The sequence below is a fragment of the Calidris pugnax genome, unplaced genomic scaffold (genome assembly GCF_001431845.1).
Source record: "Calidris pugnax isolate Ruff unplaced genomic scaffold, ASM143184v1 scaffold225, whole genome shotgun sequence".
In the NCBI taxonomy this organism is placed as follows: Eukaryota; Metazoa; Chordata; class Aves; order Charadriiformes; family Scolopacidae; genus Calidris; species Calidris pugnax.
In genome coordinates this window covers 2092796-2102919 of record NW_015091072.1, presented here as the reverse complement: position 1 = coordinate 2102919, position 10124 = coordinate 2092796, and the positions used below count along the sequence as shown (strand labels likewise).

The 10124-nt window shown below is 40.4% G+C and overlaps 1 protein-coding gene across 1 annotated transcript; it reads right to left on the bottom strand.

Moving 5' to 3' along the window:
• Nucleotides 1-8286, bottom strand: NAA50 (N(alpha)-acetyltransferase 50, NatE catalytic subunit). Its single transcript, XM_014957088.1, has 5 exons — nt 8282-8286; nt 7985-8157; nt 7420-7539; nt 6420-6486; nt 1-3947 (listed from the first exon to the last, which is right to left on the bottom strand). Exons 1-5 carry the CDS (start codon nt 8284-8286, stop codon nt 3767-3769), a joined length of 546 nt encoding a protein of 181 aa, XP_014812574.1. The 3' UTR covers nt 1-3766.
• Between the last annotated feature and the right edge of the window lie 1838 nt (nt 8287-10124).

Sequence of the window (10124 nt, the reverse complement as noted above, 5' to 3'; positions counted from 1 at the left end):
TGACATAACTCAAATAGTGCACGTTTATTTTGAACGGTATTTCTAAAGAGTTCGAGAAAAACAAAAACATGCTCCTGATGTACAACAAGGGCAATGATATAGATTAAAAATGGACCATCTTATTGTAAAGAATTTGCTCCCCCTGCAACTTAACTTGTAACATTGAGAATGCATTTGTAAACTGCATACAGCATACCTTTGACTAAATCTTAACTCAAGAGACCAGGGGTGGTCTTAGCCAAATTAATCAGGAAGCAGTTGCAGATTCAAAAGAAACATCCAAGTCAGCAAACACTTTACAAAACACAGACTTTGTGCATAGCAGCTGACCCTGGATTACAACATGGGGGAGAATAAAACAATTTGGAGGATCAGATTTTTACTAGACACAGGGCACCATCAAGAATTAACGAAATATCACATAAGTTTGTTTCAGTTGTAACAGTATGTCATATTTAGTTGGCAGGTTTAACCATTAGCTGCATCATGTAAACTCAGCCAGTTTCTGCATACACAAAATAAAATCTCTCCTTTCCCCCTCCCAAAAAATGAGGGATACCTCTCCTGGATGATTCTTCTTCCCCTGTACCATGGTCTCCTCTCACAGGAGTCTTTTTGTAGATAATATCTTCATACTTCAACCGATGTATGATGTACGACAAAACCAGTTGCAGAGATTCAGGAATAACTCACATATACACAATTTACACTCTAAAGTTGTTAGTCACATACATTTTTCTTGCTAGATCTTCATCCAGAAAAGGAAGTGCTGGTGTTTCTTTTTTCCACTGAAACTCCCAACTTTCAAAAAATTTATTTGTTCATAAGCTGCTATTTTCAAGCTAAAAGGAGGTCCTGCTGCAGCAACAACCAAAGTAACTGAAGTTCTCTGCAGTAAGCCCATACTTCACAAAATTACAATGTCTCTGGGTAACAGCACTAAGATACAGCATTCTCTTCTCCACTGATATACTAATAAAGTACAACTGTTTGTCACTCAGAACTACTGACCTTCACTCGCCCTTATCCATGTACAGGGAACACACAGCTTTCTATGAGATTTAGATTAAACCTTGAGTTCAAGATTCAACAACCGTTTTCCAGGATTAATAGCCTGGGAAAAGGAGCCTTATTATTTGTGGTTACTCTCTCTTCCACCTCCTACAAAACATTTTATGAGAAATTACAATGAGGCTGTGGAATAGGAGCTTTACAATTTGTTTTCAGGGATACATTCATAGAATGATGGCAGCCCAAAGCAAAGAGAGACAGAAACAAAGGTTAATCCAAGTAAGTTCAGACATCAGACTCGTATTTTTAAACCTGAAGGAAAACTGTCTGTGAAACACACTGATTTGTGGAAGCCTACGACAACAGCAAATCCTAAGAGTTCATATCCCCACACCCATCTACCCAACCCAAACACTTACCACTTAGTTCTAGAAGAATGAAGAGCACTTTGCTTGGCACCAGAGGCAGCTATGGTCTGAGTTACAGCTGTGCTGCACAAACATCCTCAAATACAATACTATCTCTCTCCCTCCACATATTTCTCTTGGTTTGGTCTACAGATGGCCAGGGAAACTATGTTGGCATATGACAAGCTAATTGTGCTTCATTACATCCTCCTTCTAGAAAGATGCTGGAACTGCCAACGTAACCAGTGTAAGCAGGTCCTAGCAGTACTAAAAATAAGCTTTTGTCAAAACTAGGCTGCCTCTGGCCAAGGAAACCGTTTGCATCTTTCTAGCCAGAGTCTGCCACCGAGTGTTGCAAACACAGGTGCTCAGGCCACGCAGAGGGGCTTTCGTTGTTAAAAGATCTGCCCGTCCCCGAGACTCAATTAGTGCAAACCCAGCAAATAAGAGTAGCCGTTATCCAGCACAGGTCTGTCAAGATGCACCCCCAACAAACACCACACGCCTCTGGGAAAGGAGAATTAATTCTGGAGCAGCTTGTATAGTCACCCCTCGGGTATCGAAGACCACATAATGTGCAACGAGGGGTGCCATCCCTTGCCTCACCACAACTCCTGTCCTGAAATCCTTGGTTCCCAAGTCACCCTCAACCTCGAATGACTGGACAGCACCTACTAACAAGATGTATGCTGCAATATGCACTATAGGTTGGAGGCTTTCGAAGCAGATGAAGTCAAGATCCAGATTTAAACTTTAAAAAACAAACAGGAAAGGAATGCAGTTCAATATCTATTTGGGGGGATGGGGTAGGTTGGTGTTGTCTCAGCTCAGTGCACTTTCCCAGATGCTTGGAGAAGAGTCCAAGCTCAAGTTGGTATTTGTATTGGCATACATAAAATCGCTGGCAACAGTGCATAGAAAGGAGCACTGATATTCAGGCAAACAAAGCATGAAAGGATGCAAAGCAGAGCTTAGTAGAGTTTTCTGTAGCTTTGAGGTTACAGTACTAGGAAGAAGCCAGTCAGCCTATTTTCCAAACCCATAAAATGCTCTAATATACACTGCTTTCTCCGGTGCTCCACGAACACCCTCTCATGAGAGGAGAACTGCATTATTACCACTGAACGGGGAAAGAGGAAAAGAACCTTCAAAGGAGCAAACTGTGCAGCTCTTCACCACCTCCTCCCAAAGGAGGGCATAAACACAGCAAGCCAAGCCAATCCCAAGCAAATCCAGGAGACCCCTGCAAATCTATGCGATTAGGGTCAGATTTGTGTTTGCCTTCTCAGCCTTCCTGCCTGGTTTCCTCAACCCTTGCCTCATCTCAGATTTGTCACCACAGATTTAGTAGTTGTAACAAATTTATCTGGAGACAGAGGCCTGCCTTATGCTATCAAAGCTGGTGAGGTGGTCACAGTCACTTTTCCCATCCCAACAACACAGATAAAACTAACTCTCAATGAGCCCTACAGCATTTCATCCATTTTTAAAGCAAGGGTCTTGCCTCAGGATTCATATTTTCACAAGATTACTCTTGTCAACACCAGATCTAGCTCTTACTCTGGCAGAAGTCTGCTGGGAGGTGAGTAAATGAAAATAAGAAAAAAAACAAAGACCACTCTAAACCCTCCTCTCAGTCAGTTAAGAAATGTAGCACCAGCTTGGGTGAGGAGTATTTAAAAAAAGCATTTAAAAAGATCAGCCCAGGCAGAATGAAAAGGTATGGTAAAGCAGCCCACCCTTCTCAGCAAAAGATGGAGGAAAAAGCCATACTCAAAAATATTGGGAAGAACTAAACATACTTTCTTGAGGCGGGGGGGAATTAAAAAAAAGAGTGGGAACTATTGAAGTAACATTCAAAGGTTGGGGGGGGGAGTAAAGTACCCTGTAGGTTATAAAAAACACAATAATGTAGGAGTCAAAGGACAAGATATTGCTTTTCCTTTCCCCCCCCATTGGATTTACATTCTGCTTACTGAAAGAGATAATTCTGAAGGAAACTTGTCATCAGGATAACCTGCTCAAGCCCTCCACACCTCAAACTTAAGAGATCTGCACACCTTTTCCCACCCCAACAAAAAACCAAAACAAAACCAAAAAACCCCAAAACCGAAAAAAAACCAACCAGAAAGGAGAGCTAAAAAAAAAAAAAACCAACAAACCAACCCCAAACATGATTGGAAAATCCTTGGAAGAAGCATTACATTTTGTTGGAGAGAGGTCAAGAAAAAAAAAATTAAGAGGATGAAGGGGTGGAGAAAAAAAAAATATAAAAACAAAAATCAAGAGGCCTCTCTTTCCTTATTTGGCGACAAGCAAGTGCAAGAAAGTGTTCGTTGGGGTTTTGTTCAGTTGTCGGTCTTTTGCACATCTGCGTTCTGGCCAAGACAAGGGGCTTTGAGGTTTTTCTGCAGCACGTGAGCATCTGCGGGCTCTATCCTCTTGTAGTAGTTTTTCTTCGTCTCAATGATCTCAAAGCCAAACTTTCTGTAGAAGTCAATTGCGGACTCATTGCTGATCTGGACATGCCTGGGACAGAAAGGAGAGAGAGACAGGTATCAGAACTTTCTGCGGTGCAATATTCTGCCTCCCCAGTCTGAACAGTCAAAGACAAGAAAGGGAACTCTCTAGACAGAGACAGGAACGATGGTATAAGTTCAGGACTGGAAATTTTGGTCTTCCCAAATGAGTCCTGAGCTAACACACACCTCCTGGAGGGCCTGTGGCAATCCTTCTGAGAAGTGGCAAATGTTTCCCCTCAGTAAAGCACAAATAGCAGAGACACTATGAAGAATTACTAACTCAGTAATTTTAATTTTTCTTAATCTGCAAGTGACAAATATTTTGAGAAATAGATAACAAAGTTTCACTGTAGAGCCAATTTTAACTTCCTCTAGTGACCCTTCTTACATGACCAAATCAGTTATTTGAACGATGATCCCTACACAGTGCAATGCAAAACTGGCAGTTGTGTTTGACAGGATTTTAACTCCTTACTCACTACCCCTCTCTCCTCACAAAAAGCTATGGCAGCACAAAGAAGCCCTAGGGACTTACAAAGTCCCTTCCCATTTTACCTATCTCCCCCACAGTTTTACAGATCTTGCTAGCATACTTTAAGAGTTTCAAGGCCTCCAAAACAAATAGCCATCAGTTCTTCATTCTAAGCAACTAGGACATTTATTTGCACAAGTTCTATCAAAAAGAAAAAAGAAAAAAAAAAAGATTTTTGGCTCAGCAAAAGGCATTCATTAAACACTCCCAAAATTCAGTGGACACTGGGACACTGCACAAGCTCATGAATCACTTTGTCATGACAACATGCTGCATAACCATAGAACCAAAGCAACTCTGGAAGCAACAGCAGAACAAAACAAAAGATCTGAGCGTTAAGCCCAATAAACACCAAATAGCTAAAAGGAAGCTTCATAATAATGACAAATCTAGCCGCTGATACCAAATTGGGTGCTAAGCTGCATAATATGTTCAGATGGAAGATGCACAAGCAACAGGCACAGTAACAAAAATCAATGGGCCACTAAAAAAAACTTTGTTATGCCCAGCTCCACAACCTATTTATTGTCATCTCAGAAACCTACTCTGCGAAGTGGAAATAAGGATTACAAAGGATTTGATTTTTCCATTAAAACCAGCATGCAGTTCCTTCACTGTGCACAGTGCAAAAGCAAAACCTGTGCCAACTAGCAGGCATCTGAGAGAGAATTCATTACCATTTGTCTGAGGAGAGCAGAAATACAAGCCAAAAGCAGCTTTACTTGAACTCCTCCTCCTCCTCTTTAAAACACCTGTTACTCTTATAGAGGTGGCACAAAGCTACAACAGTAGAGGTCTTGGAAGACTTTGCATCTCCTTGACAGAGGTGGACTAAGCTTGAGGAGGAAGTCACTGCATTTATAGAGATATCAGTGTCCAGGACACTTCTCGCTAAGCATCTTCAACAGTCCTGACGGGATCGGGCTGCAGTTCTGTGGCAGCTTAGGTCCATCCAAGCTGTACCTGCTGTGGGATTCTCCACAGCAGTGCACCATGCTTGTACTGGTATAAGCAAGCAGTGATGGACAAGGAAGAAGCTGGCTCAGAGAAGTGATCTGGCCAAAAACTGTATCAGCTCACTTGGTATCCACACAGACACCAATGCACAGGAAAAAGCAGAATTGTGCAGCCAGCAGCAAAGCTTTAGGCATCTATGGGTTTCAGGCTCTATTAGGATGGTGGTGCTCTTTTAAGAAGCCCTGTCCTCATGCCTACATCATGCCAAGTGCTTATGGAGACATGCGGTTGATATAAAAAATAATAAAAAAGAAATAAATCACAAAACACAGCACCTCCCCCACCCCCCGCAAAAAAAACCACAACCCCAACACCCCACACACTAAAACCAAAAACAACACCCAGAAACAAACCCAAAAACCAGTTTCCCCAGCTAGGTCAAGTCACTGACCTAGTTTACTGTGTGGCTGCACAAAGAGCTGACCTGGCACAGCGCAAGAATGGGAATAAGCAGTTGTGCCTTGCTACTGAATGAGGACCTAGAGTGCTTGCAAGCACCTGTGATCTGATGTTCCAACCTCACAATACTGTCATAAAAGACAGACAGCAAATGCATCAAAACTGCATACAAGATTTGCAGTATTTTCCATTCTGAGGATGACACTGTATGGTTAAAAAAAAAAATTCTTTCGCAAATTTTTTTCTTTTAAGTCACACAGTGTAATTCTCCTATAGAACATAATTTTGTAGCTAAATTACTTTTAAATTCAGCAAATCTGAAGAAGCCCTTCTAAAGCAAGCATGCTTTTGGTTTTCTCAGCCTCACACAAGCCCAGAATATGACCCCTAGCTTTCTTGCTAGTACTTAAAAGATGTTCCATGTTCCCAATGAAGTACATACTAAGAATTCTGTTGAATCTCTCTCCCTTTGCTCCCATATATGCCTCTATCATCTCTCTAAAAATGCAGGAGTGTAACTCGTTTACTTACAGATAGATGTTGTCAAAAGTGCCATCTTTTTCACAGATGTTTAAGACATGATTCAACATTTTAGTTCCTGCCAAAAGGTAAAAAGATACTTAAGAAAATCACAAGTGCACCATCAAGTCTGTACATAGCTAAGGGCCTCCTTACGGACAGGCACATTAACTGTAGGTAGGCTAAAATGACAGAGGTTGTAAGAACTAGGAAAGGCAAATAAATCATGGTGTATTTCACTATCTTTGTGACTGCTTGCAACATTTAATTCATTGTTTCTTTGCAGAAAAATAACCCAACAGCCCAGAAACATACATATAAAGCAGCTTATTTTAAATACTAGCTTCAAGGTCTCAAACTCACTTCAAGATATGGTCAAAACAACGTATAAAGCAGTGAGAGCATTAGTTAAGTGTTTTCTCATAAAGGCCTAGTGAAGTCATTGAAAATAAAGTTATATTTTCATTCCAGTTTGTCAAAGCAGATTACCAAAAGGTCTTGATTAATCTGGCCTATGGATTTGCAACATAGAGAAAATTGCCATATAGACAGAAAGCTGGTACTACTCCAAAGCAGGAATACTCAGCAGTGATAAAAAAATAAATAGAAAATACCCTTCATTTAGAAGAGTGAAGAAATAAACCAATAGAGGAATGTTGTGTTCTACTTATACATGAGTTGTATACTGGCTGCATACCTCTGACAAATTCATATCTCTGTGCATCAATTTTCACATCTGTAGAAGCAGAGTATTTACATCACAGTATGATAACATGATTAAAACTAATCTCAAATCCTGAATGAGAAAGTTCTACAAAAAGTCCATTTCTGAAAGGCAGGAAAAAGAAGAACACACCAGAAGTCATACTCTTTCCCCAAACTCCCTTCCAAAGAAATCAGTGGTCTGAAAATGCACTGTCTTGGTTAAAAATTTGAAAGAGCACTTAGAAGGCTGCACAGCAATGTGTATTTTTTGGATGACTCCAACACAAAAAAAAAAGATCCTCCTTACCTATTCCTAGCCTTCGGTAAGGTGCCAGGCATCCGAGTGTCATGATGTACAGTCTCTTCTGGTTCTGGGAATGATCCACCCTACAGCACACTGCTCCCACTGCAATATCATTGAAATAGGCTGCCAGAGAGGGAAACAGTGTTATCAGTCACAAGTCTCAAACTGCACAAACCTTCCTTTCCCCTTGCTAGTTCTCCCATCCAGATAAAATATCATACATACATTGTGGCTTAACACTTGCAGTGAAGTTACCAATGGTGCTTTGACACAGCAATTGGCTTATTACAGTTCAAGCCAACCAGCAATGACCAGGAGGTAAGCTGGCAGCACACATCTCAAGTTTTCTGCTGTAACAGAAAACATATCCATTCCCAGTAAAATGGGATCTATTTAGAACACAAACCCTCTGAGGTTGGGACTGCGGCTTTTTTGAGGTTCTCAAATGGTTATTTTTCATTATATAAAACAACAAAATAGAAGGATCTGCTATTCAAAACCATTATGGATAGCAATGATGAGTACTTCTGCCACCATAGCCCACAATTACTGGCAAGAACATTTGTACCTAATTTGGCTAGCTCTCCAACCTCCAGTACATCCTTGTAGAACTTGTCATTGTAGCTGACAGGAAAAATGACCTGGTTTAGCCTCTTCAGCTGCTTAATGTTGTGTGGCGTCACATCTCCCAGCTCGATCCGGCTACTGAAACAAACCAAAACATGCTTAACATCTGAGACACTGCAAAATTTCTGATAATCAGTTCAATACATAACTGAACCACATTGTTCAAACCATACAATTAAATCTTTTGTTGGTGGCTGTTTTAACTCCATCAGCCACCAAACCCAATTTCAGTCGGTACTCCATAGTCAGAAGTTTCCCAGGCCACACTTAACAGCAATGTCCCATAGTATATGTGTGATTTTATTGAGTGGAAGACAGGAGAACACTAATCTCTGTAAGAGTATTTGCCTTAATTTTATCCCATAAATTTCCTCACTGATTGGCAAGATCACGGTGGGGGGGGGGGGAGAAACCCAAACCCAACAAAAGGTGGGAGGGACAGAAGACTGGAATAGAGACCAAGAAAATGAAATGCTTATCCATGCTTCAAACACAGCCTTAATTCTACCACCTATAAACATAAAGCTTATGCCTAGACAAAGTTGTTACTAGACATTTGCCTTGAAAAAGCAACAATACTGTCTGCAAACTCCTATTAAGCCTCTTAATATGAAGTGTGCCACTGTCAAGGTGATATATGCATCTATTATGATCACTAAAGTCATTCTTCCTGTTGACCAAGAGCTGAATCACAACCTTCAAATACCAGTACCGCACTGAATTATACCGAAAAGAAACAGACCAAGCCTTTTTCTAAGGTTGACTTCCAGACAAAACACTACATATACAGATGCAAATTTTAAAAAAATTAAATATATATATATATTAGTTGACTAGTTGCACATATTACCCAAGCCAATTTATTGGGTGCAGGTAGACAGTTTTAACAAGGACTACAAGACTGAAAAATTGAAGAAAAATCAACAACAACAAGATAATAAAAATATTTTCCCAAATGGTCTCCACACTATGTAGGCAGGTACAAAGCCAATGCGTGTTGAGTTAGAAATGCACACAATTCCAGGTTAATCTCTGCCTTGTTTTACTGAATACATACAGGCAACTAGATTGCTTTCTGCTCAAAGATTGATAAAGATACTGTTTGCCTTTTTTTAAAAAAAAAAAAAAGTAAAATTCTGTTTTCAAAAAAAAAAAGGGAGTTTTCAAAAATTCTTTTATGTCAGGCTACAAAGTTCATTCTAGTAATGTGCAGCAGCTACTTTCTATCTCCAATGCCTCTTGTGCCTGGGCAGCTTGTTTTTTCAGATAGGTTGATGCCTGGGACACAACAGCACAGATTAACTTAAATAATACAGTGAAACAAAGATGATAAAATAACCAACAACTATTTCCTTCAAGAACTGTACCAAGCAATGAGGAGTATAATCTGCTGCTTCCTGCCATCTCCTTCTGCCTGCCTCCTGTGCTCTGTCACTAGCCATTTCCTTGTTGCTCGAGAGTTGCACCGGGGCCAGTAAGTTATCAGGGAGGCTAACAGAAAAAAAAAGTTGGAGAAACACTGCAGGAAGCATAAATCAATATGCTAAATATGTCTGTTTAAATACTATGTACTCAAACCATAAATTGCTTTGATGTATAACACTAGCTGATTAAATCAGCACCGCATCTATTACACACAAAGGCATTTAATAAGCAAACTAAATGAGGATGTGGAGAGGAAGACCCACATCACGAGAGTTCATCGCTTTGCCTGAGGACAGTGTGGTAAAAATGCCACTTGGGCCTTGTGTAAAAACACAGGAAAGCTGGCACTGCGGCTGAAAGGATTGGTCTTGCTGTCCCCAAGTCACTTGTTTTCATCCTCTTTGTGCAACAATGTGGTGAACCAACCTCAATTAAAACTAACCAACCAAAAAAAAAAAAAAGTTCTGTTTTAACCCACATCAGTCCCCGTATTGGGTTTACCACACATGTCTTGTGCCAGCATAAAGAGAAAAAAAACCTGCCAGAGGCACAACTGGTCAGTTCTTAAGCAGAAGTGCCAGCCTATCCCAGTTTAATCTGGAAGACAAGCACAAAGATCATTCAGCTTATAGATGATTTTTGTGCTACAGCTTATA

Excerpts from the sequence above, each read along its gene's own strand:
- NAA50 (XM_014957088.1), bottom strand. Across the intron at positions 7,540-7,984 it reads TGGAGAGCTAGCCAAATTAG|CCTATTTCAATGATATTGCA; the intron begins GTACAAATGTTC and ends CCTCTCTGGCAG. Across the intron at positions 3,948-6,419 it reads ACTTTTGACAACATCTATCT|GCATGTCCAGATCAGCAATG; the intron begins GTAAGTAAACGA and ends TTTCTGTCCCAG.